This window comes from Gobio gobio, assembly GCF_949357685.1.
Source record: "Gobio gobio genome assembly, chromosome: 20".
Taxonomy (NCBI): Eukaryota; Metazoa; Chordata; class Actinopteri; order Cypriniformes; family Gobionidae; genus Gobio; species Gobio gobio.
In genome coordinates, this window is record NC_137113.1 from 37,597,618 (window position 1) to 37,613,414 (window position 15,797).

The following is a 15,797-nucleotide window of genomic DNA, read 5'->3' on the forward strand; positions in this document are numbered from 1 at the left end:
TTTACGAAGTCTGAAACAAAACAATGCCCTTATTAAACCAATATGGGAATAAAAAGGATTTAGAGCTGATAATATATATATATATATATATTGATTATTCCATATGATATGAGGAGAACAATTTAACATCAGCTTCCATGACTTTTCAAAGTTAAAGCTTTCCACATCTCTTAAAAATCAAACAAAGTATCCAGAACTGAATTCCCCTTTAAACATTTTTTTCAACCAATTTATTCTAAAAACTTTTACTAAAAAACTAAAATATAAAAAAACTGCATTTCTTGGTTGTTTACTTGAAGTGAAAAGCACTTTTGGAAAACACGAAAAAATCATGTGCATATAAAAAGTCACTTAATATTAACTTCTTGTTTATTGAACTGCTTTATAAACTCAACATTACATTTTTAATCATACAGATGCTTCAGAAAATAAGGACTTGTGCAATATTGATTAACTATATCATGATATTAATAATTAAAAAGCAAGAGCTTGAACAAGGAAATAACATAATATAATGCAATTGAGATTTTTTCACTGCTAAAATATACTGTTTATGTGCAAATTTTTGTTTCCGTTTTGTTTTTATAGTTTTACAATAACACAACAGTGGTACAGTTATCTCACAGTAACATATACAATGGCTAACAATCTGAAGGTATAACGAAGAGCGATAGGACCAGCATGAACAGAAATCAAGAGATAAAGGCAATAAACATATATTCCTAAATTCTAGAGGAGACCAAATATGCTAGAAATCATAAGACTTCAGGTGCAAATCATAAGTTATTTTTTCTCGCCAAATAAATACAAAAATGCAACACACATTCAAAGTGTAAATCAGCTTTACAGTTCAAAAGACAGATACTTAGAGAAAGGGCAAAAGATTTACCAATAATGTTCTGAACAGTTTTATGAATCTCTATTCAGTAAGCTTTGATCATATCGCAATCCCAGAATACATGCATCACAGTACCAATATTACACCTGAAATACAGTTGGGAAGCATTGTTTGTGTGCTATTTTTAGGTAAATTGAACATGATCATCGTTAAAATTACAAAATAATTAAGTCTAATTGAAGACAAATCGACACCATTTAAACAAACATATTACCATATCTTTATTTGACAATTTTAATTTTAACCAACAAACTTTAAAATGATCTGAGAATATAATACAATAAAAGACTTTCAAAATAGAAAACACTTCATGGTTTGTGTACAAATGTTTCCAAACATCAGTGAAACCTGAACAAAAAAGTGAAAATTCATGATGAAATTGAATAACGGTGCAAAGAGTGATTAATGGTGCAAAGAGTGATTAATGGTAAATACAACCACAAAACGAACACTGTATTAATGGTCTGTTTGTCATTAAGAAAATGAACCATTTCTGTTAATTGCTTTCACTGTGTTTCACATACATTACATGGATAAAAATGACAAAGTTGCACTCCTCCAGCACTCAATTGAAGGGTTTGACGATTTTCATGGAGATGTAGTTCTGAAAATAAACAAACACAAAATAATTAGCATTGTATATCTTAAGTGAAAAGTCTGAACATAACCTTTGTGAAAGGATTGATGAAGTGTGTCCTTACTGGTAATGAATACAACAAGATCCCTAAGAATAACAGCACTAAGACTAGCACAACCAGGCCGATGAACAGCCACTTAAATTTGCGCCACACTATGAACTTGCACGTCTTGCATGGACTTGAGAACCAAAAGAACGAAGTTTCAGGTCGCCTGAGAGGTTTAAAAGAGAAACAAACCTTGTAAGCATCTTCTGTTAACTCACAGAACAATAAACGTATTTAAAGCGAGAATTCGATTACTTGGGAGGATCCAGTTTCGGATTCATATTGGGCTCATCTCTGCCTTTTCCAGAAGGTCTCTCATCCGCTTCCTTCTCATTCACAATCTCCAAAGTCATCTCCACCTTTCCCTGAAACAAACAATTAAAAAAAAAGGCCCAATTAATCAAGCGCAACATGAAATGACATTCACAACCTTGCAAAAGGTTTTTAATAAAAGTCGGCTGCCTATGCCATAGAAAGGCATTTTTGCATAGGTAAGAAAACGTCAACACCCATAATGCACTGGGCATCGCTGCGGTTACGCCCACAGAGTGGCAAAAACGCTCCAGTCAATATATTGAATTTTGGGGTAAAATCATACCCTATATATTGTTTTGTTATATATTGTATTGACAACTCCTCAATTAAATATTTACATTCTTATATGCTGCATAATTGGATGTTTTTAAAGTTTTAGGGCTGGACGATATATATAACATTGATATAAGTGATCACCCAGATTTAGATCTTCCTATATTGTATTAAATAAAGCGTTCACAGGCAAATTTGCTTTATGCATGCATTTCCCAGGCATCTAAATCAGGCACATAAATACCAGGAAACACACAAGCGAGTTCAAATGAGAAATTATTTTCCAGCTTTCTTATTTCCGTTTTAACATTATACGCTAGTTTGAGTTTACCTTTTTTTTAATCATTATTTGAATAAAACATTAAAAGATAGAGAGACAATACATTACTTTTATTGTATTTAAAATAAAGAAATTAAAGAAATTAAATTTATTAATTTTTAAATAAAAGGAAGTTATATAAATAAAAGGTAAAATGTTGTTTTATATTATTTTATTATTAAAATACATTATTTAGGCATTAACTCAATTTAATGCGTTTTACTAACAGCCAGGTGGTTTAATAATTTGTGGCATTGTTAACTCACAAAACTGTAAGGAAGGGCGTTCTACTACCATGTATCATCTGTGAGAGATAAGTGAATGGTTTCGGACTCAGCTCCAGTCTGCTCCTATTGAATAGGAGTCAAATACCGCCTTGCTTGAGTAGGAAATACTTTTTTAGCAAACTTTTAGTCACAATTGTGATCACTTGAGTAAATGTTTAGCAGGAGTGAGTTATTTTTTGTTTTCAGAGAAGGATCCAGAGCATTAAAGGCTGAAAGAATTATTTTTTGGAGAGAAAGCCGCAACGGAAAACATTTGTAGTCTCAATATCAAACAGGATGATTATGAACACAGTGTTTTAGGTCAAATGGAAGGGGAAAAAACTGAAAGAAACAGTCTTTCCATCAGTTAATTTGGAAGAAAAGGAACAGGGAGCATCTTCTGTCCAACTCCCCGAAGCAAAACATTGATGCGTACAGGTAAGAAAGCTGTTGCCATAGTATTCCATTTTATCATAATGCTGTGTAAAGAGTAGACAAAGTACGATAACATTTTTCAGTGATAAACCTATAGAGTGGTGCAGGTATGACAACACCTCGTAGGCCAAAACGTGGAAGCAATTGTGTTTAAATGGCTGAAATAAGGTCTGTGGTGAACACAAGCTTAAGACACTTTCACGTTTTTCTCTATGGCATAAAATACATCAGTATTACCCCATTCATGTTTATTTTTTAAGCTGTTACGTGTCTTGAAAAAGGCGGTTGCTAACAAGTGGCTAAATGGGACTACAGAGGCTATCGGGGAGATTAAACGTCATCACGCTGAAAAGTTAAAACTCAGTCTGCTTTTACAGCCTCACTATGCTTATAATTGTGCTCTTATTAAATATTCGAACGCAAACTTTCTGGGAAAATGTTTAGATAAAAACTGAAGAAGTTGTTCAACTGTGATAATTATCTTGGACAAAACAAGTATTGTCAATCATGAACTTTTGTTGATCACAGAGCTTGTTTTTTGCAATAATCCAAAAGCCTATGGGAAAATCCTATTTGGTTTTTATTGAGGGAACCAGTGTGATGTTAACTGCTTGCAAAGGGACATCATACCTGCACCATTCTTACAATAACCATTTTGTTATAACCCTCTGTCAATTCGTCGGTCCATGGGCGGGGATTAAAAAAAAAAAAAGTTAAATACAAATGAAGGCTTTCACGATAGCCCTGAACTGTCAACAGTCAAAAATGTGCTCACAAATACACATGAATTTCTTGGTCCAGGTAACGCGGTATTATATGTAAATGAATAACGTTTACTCTTTCTCCAACACTGCAACAATTCAAGCGGGTTGAAAGTTGATGAACACACTTTGATGAGGGGGGAAAAAAATGTTGAAGAGGATTTAAAAATCCATTGGGAATTGACTGGATTATGAAAAAAGAATGTCATACTGCACCATACAGGATTCTTTGCATTAGCTGTACTTACACCAAGCTCCCTCTTCCCATCTTTCTCCATGAAGCATGGCCACCATCCTCTAACTGACTTCTGTTCAAACAGAGACTTGAATTGGCCTGATTTTAGATGTGTAGTTCCATCCGGAACCATGTTAAGGTTACATTTCTCCGATGTTTTGGAAGGGTTGATGAGGTGGTGCAGATCAAGTTCAATAGCACCTGTAACACATGTGAGATAATACACAAGAGGACCCAAAAATGTAAAAGGAAAATAAAATTCCAAAAAGCTCAGAAAAGATATCTCCGCATATAGACATCTCACCTAGGTAATCATCCAGTGAGAATTTGTCATTATCCCATATTTGAACAATCAGCTTGGGTGGGATTCTAAACTCTGATTTGTCAAGGTTCCAGAAATGTTCCTTTTTAATGTAAAAGAAAGAGAATATTTTAATAGTTCCAAGTGCTCTTCATGACACATTAAACAGCCAATCTATATTACCTTTTTAGATACAAGACATAGCTGCTCCGCAGGCAAGTATTCAAATCCAAAGACAAATCTCCAGTTGAAATTTCCATCACCATCCAAAGAGCGATAATGGACGTCTGTTTTTTGCTTATCTTCTTCCATACCTGGCATCCAACTAATCAAAAGAGACAAATCAGGTATTACGACAAATGCTAAAAGAAATGATTAGTAAAACGCATTCATCTGCCCCATTATGCTTTTTTGGATATTACCTTTCATGTAGCTTTTTGTTAATTTCAAAGATTGTGCACGATAAAAGTAGATAGTTAAGATCTCAAAAAAGAAGGAACCGTTTCAGAACTGCCTGAAATGAGTCATTAGCAATTTCAGTCTTACTTCCTGCTTAAAGGGTAACTAAACCTTAAAACAACTTTTTTTTAGTTAATGCTGTTCATTGATTCGAGTAAATGTTTTGACATTTGGGTATAAAGCAGGCACGTGCAGAGGGGGGGGCTTTGGGTGCTCGAGCCCCTGCCCTTTTTCAAAATGAATCAAAAGTGCCCCTCTCAGACAAATATCAATGATAATTTTGTGGTCAATAAAACTAAATAAATGTGATTATTATAACATGACAATGTATACAATAGTAACGAACTTCTGTTGAGGCGTTGTCATAACGCGTTGCTATGGGTCGCGTGCGTTTTGATTGACTGCTGATTTTCCACTGTTCGGAAACGGCTCTCGAGCCAAATATGGTCCTTTCAGAGAGTGTGTGGCCTCACGGGAAAAAAGTAAACCAATATTTTTTTTTTTCATCCATAATCAGAGCTAATGTGTAGATTTAATTACAAAGCTATATATTAGCTATATATTTTAAAGTATTACACAATTCACCAATGCCCGTTTGTCACTCATGTATAGGCTACACCAACCAATCGTGATCTGGCAAAGCAAGTTCAAATTCCATTGAGCGATGTGAAACGGTAATTTTCTGTTCTTATTCATAAATCGGTAGAAAATGACATGGACAGACGAACTAACGTTTGTGGAACAATTTCCTGCGGTTTGGCTCATTTTATAAATTGCATCACTGACAAAATGGATTTTAACAGACAACAAACAAATCCCTGCACAAAACCACAGCAGCAAAAGTCGCATTAATGGTAAGTAGTGTTAAATTCACTTTTATGTATATTGATACACCGTTTACTATTTCATGAAACTATCAAAGTTAACAAAACCAAAGTGACTGGCGAAATGGTTACGTGAAAGGACTTTAATATACTATTTTTGAATATTATGCAGCATTATGAAATAAGTCTCTTATGTTCATCAAGCCTACATTTATTTGATAAAAACAGCAATATTGCGAAATAATTAAAATAATGGTTTTCTATTTTAAAATAATTTAAAATATAATTTATTCCTGTGATCACAGCTGTATTTTCAGCATCATTACACATGATCATTCAGAAATCATTCTAATATGAGGATTTAATGTCAATGATGGAAACTGTGATACTCTTTTCAAGATTCTTTGATTAATAAAAAGTTAAAAAGAACACAATGTAATAATATTTGTGTGTGTGTGTGTGTGTGTGTGTGTGTGTGTGTGGGCATGTTTTTGTGAAATATCAGGACACAAATGTGTATAATGACATGGGTATGACATAGGTATTACAAAAAGAGGGTGAAATATGAGGACGTTCCCCATGTCCTCACTTTTCAAAATGCTTATAAATCATACAGAACAAGGTTTTTTTCACAGAAAGTGAACTGCACTGTCTCCTGTGAGGGTTAGGTTTAGGGGCAGGGGCAGTGTAAGGGGATAGAAAATACGGTTTGTACAGTATAAAAACCATTACGCCTATGGAATGTCCTCACATTTCACAAAAACAAACGTGTGTGTGCGTGCGTGCGTGCGTGCGTGCATATATATATATATATATATATACATACATACACAAAATATATATTTACATATTGCCCCTTTTTTACATTTGAGCCCCTGCCCCTGACGAACTCTCTGCACGGCCCTGGTATAAAGTGTTTTAATTCTACAATATATGGTGTAAAACCGTCTAAGTGCTGCCCTCTTAAGGTTGAACGGTGAATACTGCAGTTGAATTTTCCTATTGGACGTTGTAGGTCATCGTGACATATGATGGTTCTTCCAACGGCTCACTACCCACGCCCCTGGCACGAGCTCACCACGCCCTAAGAAATGTTTTCCCCAATCACATGATGAGAACGGCTTCACTCCTCTCATGAACTCTCATGTTACATGAAGTAGAAACATTATGAATGAAACTTACTTGACACTTGCTTTAAAATACGGTTAAATAATGCAGTCTTGCAATATTTTTGACGCCCGTCATGTGTAGATACTTTTCATACCCATTTCAAAGCTATTAGGTTTGAACTTATTGGTCGGGCACTGCCTATTGATTCAGTTAATTTGAATAAAATACATCACATGTTTCGGATCTATTTTTAGTGGCATTCAGTATAGGATTTGACTGTTCATAGATTACGTCAGTAGTTCCATTCTCTCTTGCGCTGCTGCTTCGCTAGCATCGTCGGGAGTTAAGACAGCTGTCAATCAATCCGTCACTGCGGGTCTCGGGTGTAAATTTGCATAATGCCAGCCTAAGGTCCTCATTGGCTGCCCACAAACAATGTCTACTTTGATTCGCCCTCAAACACTGTAGTAGTAACTGAGGACTGGAGGAGTTTCTTGTTGCAGACATGTTGACAAGACGCTGTTCTGTGCTATAGAAGCAAGCCCACTTTGAAAGCCTCCAGAGCTGAAATTCAGATTTGGTAATGGGCGTTTCCGACACGCTGTAAGCGATAGACTGTGCCATCACAACAGGCTGTGCCATCTGACCAATCAGAGCAGACTAGGCTCTCAGAAAGGCGGGATTTAGAGAGACCAAAACCTTGATACATTTTTTGTATGTTTGGTGTATGTAAGTGCCACTGAAGTGGAGATTTCTGTCCCATTGCATGAGAAAACACATTGAGCAAACAGAAAAAGAAAACCACTTAAAATGTTCTTTCCACCAATAAGACGTTTTTATGAAAGCAAAATAGCCTAATCTCAACAACAACAAAACAAGGTTTTCCCTGTAGTGTCTTGAATTAAGAGATCTTTCACATACCCCTTTACATAGACGTCACTCATATTTTCGCCAGTAATGCTGGTTTCATCCAAAACTACGTCAGACGTGTTCCAAACGATGGCACGCAGAAAGTATCTGATAAAAAGAATCAACATGAGTCTATCGTTGATCAACATAGAAACATAACTGTAAGTACCAATATCTTCTCACTTTTTTGCTTTGCGTGGAGATATGTCAAAAGGAGGTCCAGGAGGCCCAAGGCTTTTGGGGAAAATGTCAACCCACATCTGGAGTTTCCCCTTTAAAACAGATAAAAGCAGTGTTTTGAGATGGCTTTCAAATAAAAAAGGGGTCTATAATGCATATCACAGGAAGAAGCCTCACACCTGTGGGAGAGTCGGTTGAAAGCTACTGTAAAGAGTTCTGGTTTCAACATGCTCTGGAACCAGGCCTTGAGTTCTGAGGACGTGCAGAGCGATCCGTTCACTTGGCGGACCCAGGTGTTCGTGAATCTCCTTGTTCGCTTCTAAAATGCATACATATAAAAGGTATTACTAGATGTATAAGGTATAACTAGACAACTTTGAATGTTGGCTTGACAAAGCACTGACTAGTGGAAGTTTTTAAAGCTTTTATAGTATAATACATTAACAATTTGTCAAGCCACTATAATGGTGTTCAAAAGAACAAATAGCTCTTAAAATCACCAAAGTCAGAGAGGCAATACAATCGGCCACCAAAGGATAACGTGTTTCCATTGTCTTCACTCCTGGGTGGACTCAATCCTTTCCAACGGGCATGATGTTCAAGAATCTGAGATGGTTTGAGCTGATCGCGCCACTGGTTTGTTCCAGAACTATTTAATGAATAATACATTAGTTAACTAAAATCTTTACTGTTGTTCTCAATGAAAATACTAAGTATGCATTAAAATACATTGTATGGGTCTCACATGCAGTATGTCTGGGGTAAACCACAGTAGGAACCGAAGTGAGAAAGGAAGCGGTTTTCCAAGTCAATCACCGTCTCCCCAACTTTCTCATCACGGCTGAGCAAATCGAAGTCATAGACGGCAATTTTCAGGTCTTTGTCTTGTGGGAGGAAGCATGTCATTTCAAACATTCTGATGAGAGAACAGAAAACAGTTATTGGTCAGCCCTCTTCAGGTTTGACAGTCTGAATGCATGAATGCATAAACTCTCAATAAATCTATGGCATTACCTGCCCAACACTGGGTTGAGTGTATACGGTACATAGTTGTCTCTGTCATCAACAGTGTTTCTCCCCAAAGACATTTTGATGTATGGGTCACACTGAAAAATAAAAGGAGCTTTGCTTTTTCTTTTCACTTCTTAAAAGGAATTCAACAAATTGAGCAACTGAAACTCTAAAATGATAAACAATAAAAAGTACTTTGCCATTGTTGTCTTTGGGTTGCAGGTCGATGGCTTGAACCACGTAGATTCTGACCAAACACTCCTGAGAGACGCTTTCGGGCAGCTCTCTGAACTGACGTGGCGGAGGAGCCACCCCTGGATCATCTGGTAATGGGTAGACCTTAAAGGATCCCTGAAAACAATCAATTGAAATTATTAGAATTAGAATCAGCATATTAGAATGATTTATGAAGGATCATGTGACACTGGAGATTGAAGTAAAGGCTACTGAAAATGCAGCTTTGCCATCACAGGAATAAATAAACTTAAAAAAAAAAAAAAATTAAAATAGAAAACCTTTATTTTAAATTGTAATAATATTTCCCAATATTATTTGTTTTACTGTTAATAAGAGACTCTTCTTAATTATCTTAATTAAATATCTTAATTATCCCTAAATATTTTAATTAATACATGAATTATTTAACTATGAAAAGTAATTAAATAACATTTTACACAACCAAGAACATAAACAGCATTTCACGTTGCCATGTATTTTTTATAAACCCATTTTACTTCAATAATGTGACATTTCCAATTAATACAGAATATTTATAAAAGCAATAAAGGGGTGTAATAGCACCAAAAACATTCATTTGTAGACCAAATTAATAAAACATCTTGCCTTGAATTCTCCAACTACAGCGGGATCATCATCGTCACTTTCCTTTTTCCCACGTTGCAATTTGAAGGTTTTGCAGAAATCGGTAAGACCCATGAATTCCTTTACACTTTCAAGCTCATGGTCATACACCTATGAAAACCAAAAGAAAGGACATTGTAACATGGTTACAATGACTAAAAATACAAGAACTCCAGTAAAAATGAAGATTTGTTCATTTGTGAAGTCATACAATTGCTGTGTGAGAAACATGTTTGATTTGTTGAGCTGATATTAGAACACTTTGTTTTCATTTGGCACGTGTTTCTGCGCAAGTTTGTTGTGTTTGTGTCTGGTAGTGTGTGATCCTCAGTCGTTTAGTGTATGATGCCCAATTTTTCCTCTGTAACTATTTACAAAGTCAGCAAATGTATGATGCCTAGTGCTTTAAAACATGTTCAGATTTTAAAAAGTCGTGCAGTGTATTCTAGAGTTTAATCAGTCCAGGTTTAGAGAGCTGGACCAACTCATTAATTGAATAGACCAGCTTCAAAAGAACAATTTGGTTCACAAATCAGACATCTGTACTTCTCATGAGCATTCATAAACACACTGAGGAAAGCAAGGGCAGGACTTCATGATGAAATCGCCGACAAATGCCCGAAATCAGAGACAAATTGGTGCTCGTGCACGTGAGTGACAATCACGCAGTGTGAATGATCAAAGACGCGATCAGAGAGAATCGCTGACGAGTCGCAGACACCCGTGAGATATTTTGCATGCTAAATATCTGGACCTGTCTGTGATTCAATATCCTGCTGTGTGAAATGTGTTCTGACTGAAAATTACATCGGCGATGACCTACAGCCAATGAGAGAGCAAGATACAGGGCAGCGGGAAGTTCAAGGAGGAGTTATAGACCAGAATATCAGTATTTTAATAGATATATTTAAAATTATATAAAACAGAAACAAAGCACAAACATTTGCTTGACCAGCCGCAACAGCAGTACATTGCAAAATGATTTATTTCCTCCAACTTTTTGCAGAACACACAATCCTTGATCCCCACATCTCCCCAACCATTTCCACCTCCATAATATTTTTTCTTTTTCTCCCATTCGCTGCAAATCAGCGCACAGACAATTTGGATCGCAAACTTTCTGCAGTCTATCCTTTTTTATAAAAATTCCAGTCTCGCACTAGAACTCCGCTCTGACGCACACGTGATCTCGCGTTGTTTCCTTGTCACTTCTTGCGTGTTTGCTTGTGAAACGTAGTTTGCGGCGGACTGAGTTATCGGCAATTCTTCCTCTTAAAAAGTCATGCAGTGTGAAACCCCATTGCCGATCCATCGTGCAGTGTGAACACAGCAGCAACTGAATACTACCCCAGATAGTCATGCAGTGTGAAAAGAGCAGTGATCCGACGAGTTTGAAAATTGTGCAGTCTGAACTCGGCATTAGTCTGTGCAGTAACATTAATAACAACTATTTATTTAATTACATTTAATAAATACCTGATTCAGATTTAAAAATATATATATTATTTTTATTTTTTAATCATGTTTTGTATTTTATTCTGTATGTTGTATTTGACCTTTTTTATTTCTTATGTCTGATGGATATGTTTTTATTGAACATGATTTTTTATGTAAAGCACTTTGAACTGCATTATATGCCTGAAAAGTGCTATATAAATAAAGTTTATTATTATTATTATTATCTACATTGTTGTGTTAGACAGAACTTACTTCCAATGTGTCATAACCTTTGTCAAGGTATGGGCGGCATTTCTCACTCTGTCCAACCGAAGCATAAAACTTACTCCACCAATCAACAGTCTCTTTCTCCTGTAAGGTTAACAAAATGGACAGTTTGATGACATGATAGAGCTAATATAGAGATACGATAAAATTATTTAAGAGCATTATCTAAGACCAAATTTAGCTTAAGTGGAAAGTGTGTAAACTTAAAAATCACAGGACTCACCTTCTCGCGCTGTTGAAACAAGGAATTGTGCACACAGACAGAAAAAAAAAAAGTTAAGATTTGTTAAGATGGAATATTATTAGACTTGCAAAACCTTTTACATGTATGTAATGTTTCAGTCTAATATCAACTTTATTAGTGTAACCAGATTTAATAGAAATTATGTTTTCTCTAAAATATATGAACATTCAATTTACATTCAGCACTTGAAATGCTACTATACATTTCATAATATTTTAAAAAGCAAATTGACAAATATATACATTGTTCAAGTTTATTTAATACTTTCCTCCATTATTAAATGCCTATTGTACACACAAGGGAGTTAATTTTAAAATTAATAATTAGGATAAAGTTAGTTAGTTAAAGGTAAAGTTGATTTGCTTATGAATGCAGACACTCGAATGCTGAATTCAGAAAAGCAGCAGAGAAACTGAATGTGTAAACAGCACACTTCAATGTAATTTAGAATGATTTCATATATATTGAAGGTCAGGTCATCGTGAATTTGCCAAGTAAGACATGTTCCTGGATCAACATTTTTTGTTGACTGGAATAACATTCCTGTCCAGAAATTGTCCTAACCATATCCCTAACCTAAACCTAACCCTACCCATAACGTATCCCTAAAATCGGAGGGAAATGATAGGTGAATAACGCTGATGTAGAAGCACCTAACCCTGGTTGTGAGCCTAAACTTGACATAAACTGTAAACTGAATCTGATTGGTTGATTGGAATGTTGTTCCAGGATTAACAAAGATGTTGATCCAGGAACATGTTGAACTTGGTGAAACCATAAGGACAGCTGTAAAAAATTGCCTGAACTGGAAATGAGATTGATCATTCTGAGCACAACATATTGATTAGATATTCCCTCAATATAACCCATTTCTAACTACAGAAGTAGAAGATTCACACAATCAGCCTGAGCGGAGGTATGAGGTAAACTTTAGTGTTGGTGTTGAAGTGTGTAATTTCAGGTCTTCTAGTGGTACTAAACAGAATTGCGATCCGTTTTCTGATCAGCCTGAGACAGGGGTAACTGCAGCTTGGAGTAATGGGCGTGCCGATATTATTGCGAACTATATTACAATAGCTTGTTAAAATACATTTATTTCCTTTGCGGTTATATCTTGCAGCTTTAGTAATTACTTAATTGTTGTTTAACAGACACATGTTACTGTGAGACGTAACGATGACTGACTGAATGAATGAAAAGAAAAGAAGTGTGTGGGATTTTCTCTTCTTTTTTTTGACTTTGACAAATTAAATTGAAAACTGAATAAGGTTACTAAACAATTATCTATTTTTTAATGTTTTTATTTTATCAACCATATACATTTGTCTCTATCAGGCAAAACATTGTTTTTAGGGTAACACTTTACAAGGTTTCATTTAACATTAATGTATTAATTAACTATGAGCAATACATTGGATACAGTATTTTTTATTAATCGTTGTTGTTATAAATACAAAATAAATACAAAAAAATAAAAAATAACATAAAAATACAGCTGTACAGCATGTTGAGAGTAAATTATTTGAATGTGTATTGGTAAATGTTGAAATTAACGTTAACAAAGAATAATAATTTTTGATCATTAATTTTGATGGTTGATAAACTTAGACCTAAGATCGTGGTGATGACGTCGGTAATCACACCATGTGAGGACGCCAGTAATCCGCGCCATGCAGAGGTTCCAAAGGTACTTTTAAAAGTTTATTTTTTATTTTTTAAATCGAATGTCCTTAATATCATTAATGTTGTTTTTACATTAAAAGAATGGAATTTGGTCTTATAGGATTATGTCTGACGTATTGCTTCCTTTTAATCTATAGGCCAATAGCGATTAAGTGTATAACAGCAGGAACAGGCAGCTTTCGCCACCAATGAGAAACCGTTCGGCACGCCCCTACTGTTCGGCATGCTCTTTACTCCAAGCTGCAGTTACCCATACTTGATCAGCCTGACTGGGCCGGGCATAACCACACTGGCTCAACCAGAATGGCATCGATTTGGTACCGTTAGTGCTAATACAGAAATTACACACTTCACAAACACTTTAACTCTGAATTACATTAATTAAAAAATTATGGCATTTTGATTTAAGTGCCTTTTTTACTATACATACTTGAAGTTGACTAGGAGTGCCCATTTTGTCAACAGCAGCTGAGATGCCATACATATACTGAAATTCACAAAGTTAAAAATAGATTCATACAGATGTGTGTACCACTATTACATAGTTTTTCTCTCAAAGGTGGTGAGTCTAAAGGTCCTAAACCTACAAAGCCAAGTGACTTGGTAACAGTACCTGAGCTTCTAGAAGCTGCTGTCTGCCATCATCAATGTTTACATGGAGGTCTCTTGGACCAGCTGACATCAAAGACACTGCAAGAGAAAAAAAAAGAAGAAAAAAAAAAGAATGCTGATAAATATTCTCTAAAATTTTCAGATGGCTGGACACAAAAAAAATCATATAATGAATAATGCCATTTCATGCATTCTGACTTATTTACACCGTTAGAGTTGGATTCTCATGCTGAACATGGCCAAAATGTCAAAAAAAGAGTTGGGCTTATGACGAAGTATTTCTGTGCCAAATACACTCCTTCATGATTCGAATAAGTTTTGGAAAGTTTTTTCCGAGTATGATGCTGTATAATGGCATAAAGGGCAAAATTCCAGGGCACTTCTCCCGGATGAGCGCACATCAACCAGAGCGAGAGCAAGAGTACCCTAGCCTGATGTCATTATACTCAGATTCTAGTGAGAATATGAGTCTTATACTGCTCCATTGGGTTGTGATTATGGGGGCGTGTTTCAACCGAACCAAGAAAGAAAATGCCTCTGCACTCAATTGGATAGACCTACAACCAATCAGAGCAACGGAGTAAGTGATGTGTTGAGCAACGCATAGTTGTCAACAGTTACAGAACTCAACTGCATGCATGCTGGAAGAAGTAGAAGATGAGTGTAGACTATCTTTGCCGGTGTTGTAAAAAAAAATATTTAAGGAGACACGGAGTACTTACCAACACAATCATCATTTCTGAGAGAAATAGTAAAGGTGAATGCATATACGAGCAAGTTCTCCGTTTAGGATTAGAACGAATTCAACCCAAGCGCTCTTTGGTGACGTGGATGGTAACGTCACTGTTGATCATTTGTCCATCATCGTATAAAGCCCGCCCTGAAAATTTGATTGGTCTGAACAGCTCTGGTTTGAGCATAGTTGCTCCACAACGGATCAAGTCCAGACCGAACTTCCAGACCTCAAATATTGTGGGTGGGGCTAAGTTCGGGTGGCCTCCAGGCTAAGAGCGCCCATCAACAAGCTTCGTTCGGGTTTAATGTGAAAGTACAGTGAATCGAAAGTTATTCAGGGATAAGGCCATGATTTATTTTGTGTGTGTGTGTGTGTGTGTTTGTGTACGCTTGTGACTCATTAGCTCCGCCCACTTCACTCCTGCACAAGCTCGGCTGTTTTCGGAAAGAATCGGTACAGCGTATCTGTCTTTTATAAATATGATAAAACTAAAGACTCTTCGGAGATATGAAGGATGCAATACTACTCCATAGGTACTCAAGATTAACATGAGACTGGCAGAAACTGTGTGTGTTATGTACCCTTTAAAGAATATTAATAAATCTCACCTTATACACTGTAATTACTAGCCTGGCGTGGCCATACTCAATTCTAGTCAGAATATGAGTCTGGTACCGCTCCATTGAGCTTTGATTATGGAGCGTGTTTCAACCAAGCCAGGAAATACCTCAATTGGATAGACCCACAACCAATCAGAGCAACGCGTAACGTTAGTTGTCAAATGTCAACAGAACTCAACTGCACTGTGTTACCAAGTCCGTGTTTTTCTCCATGTCCGCGGGTTGAAGCGACCCCAATTATGTGATTATATAAACCCAGGAATGCGAATTTTAGCAGGCAACCTTGCCAAAATAACATATTTTGCCAACCAAATGCCATTTTTTTCCGGAGAACCCC

At 36.1% G+C, this 15,797-nt stretch overlaps 1 protein-coding gene across 1 annotated transcript in view; it reads right to left on the reverse strand.

Moving 5' to 3' along the window:
• Positions 1-348: 348 nt before the first annotated feature.
• Positions 349-15,797, reverse strand: part of myof (myoferlin) — a 40,878-nt gene continuing 25,429 nt past the window's right edge. The window contains exons 38-53 of the mRNA XM_079801128.1: positions 14,106-14,182; positions 11,551-11,649; positions 9,823-9,951; positions 9,175-9,330; positions 8,983-9,074; positions 8,714-8,884; positions 8,469-8,617; positions 8,148-8,287; positions 7,972-8,060; positions 7,801-7,896; positions 4,670-4,811; positions 4,490-4,589; positions 4,199-4,386; positions 1,837-1,946; positions 1,600-1,747; positions 349-1,502 (exon numbers count right to left, since the gene is read on the reverse strand). Coding sequence (XP_079657254.1) covers positions 1,464-1,502; positions 1,600-1,747; positions 1,837-1,946; positions 4,199-4,386; positions 4,490-4,589; positions 4,670-4,811; positions 7,801-7,896; positions 7,972-8,060; positions 8,148-8,287; positions 8,469-8,617; positions 8,714-8,884; positions 8,983-9,074; positions 9,175-9,330; positions 9,823-9,951; positions 11,551-11,649; positions 14,106-14,182 — 1,925 coding nt within the window. The 3' untranslated portion in view covers positions 349-1,463. The remainder of the gene's footprint in view (positions 1,503-1,599; positions 1,748-1,836; positions 1,947-4,198; positions 4,387-4,489; positions 4,590-4,669; positions 4,812-7,800; positions 7,897-7,971; positions 8,061-8,147; positions 8,288-8,468; positions 8,618-8,713; positions 8,885-8,982; positions 9,075-9,174; positions 9,331-9,822; positions 9,952-11,550; positions 11,650-14,105; positions 14,183-15,797) is intronic.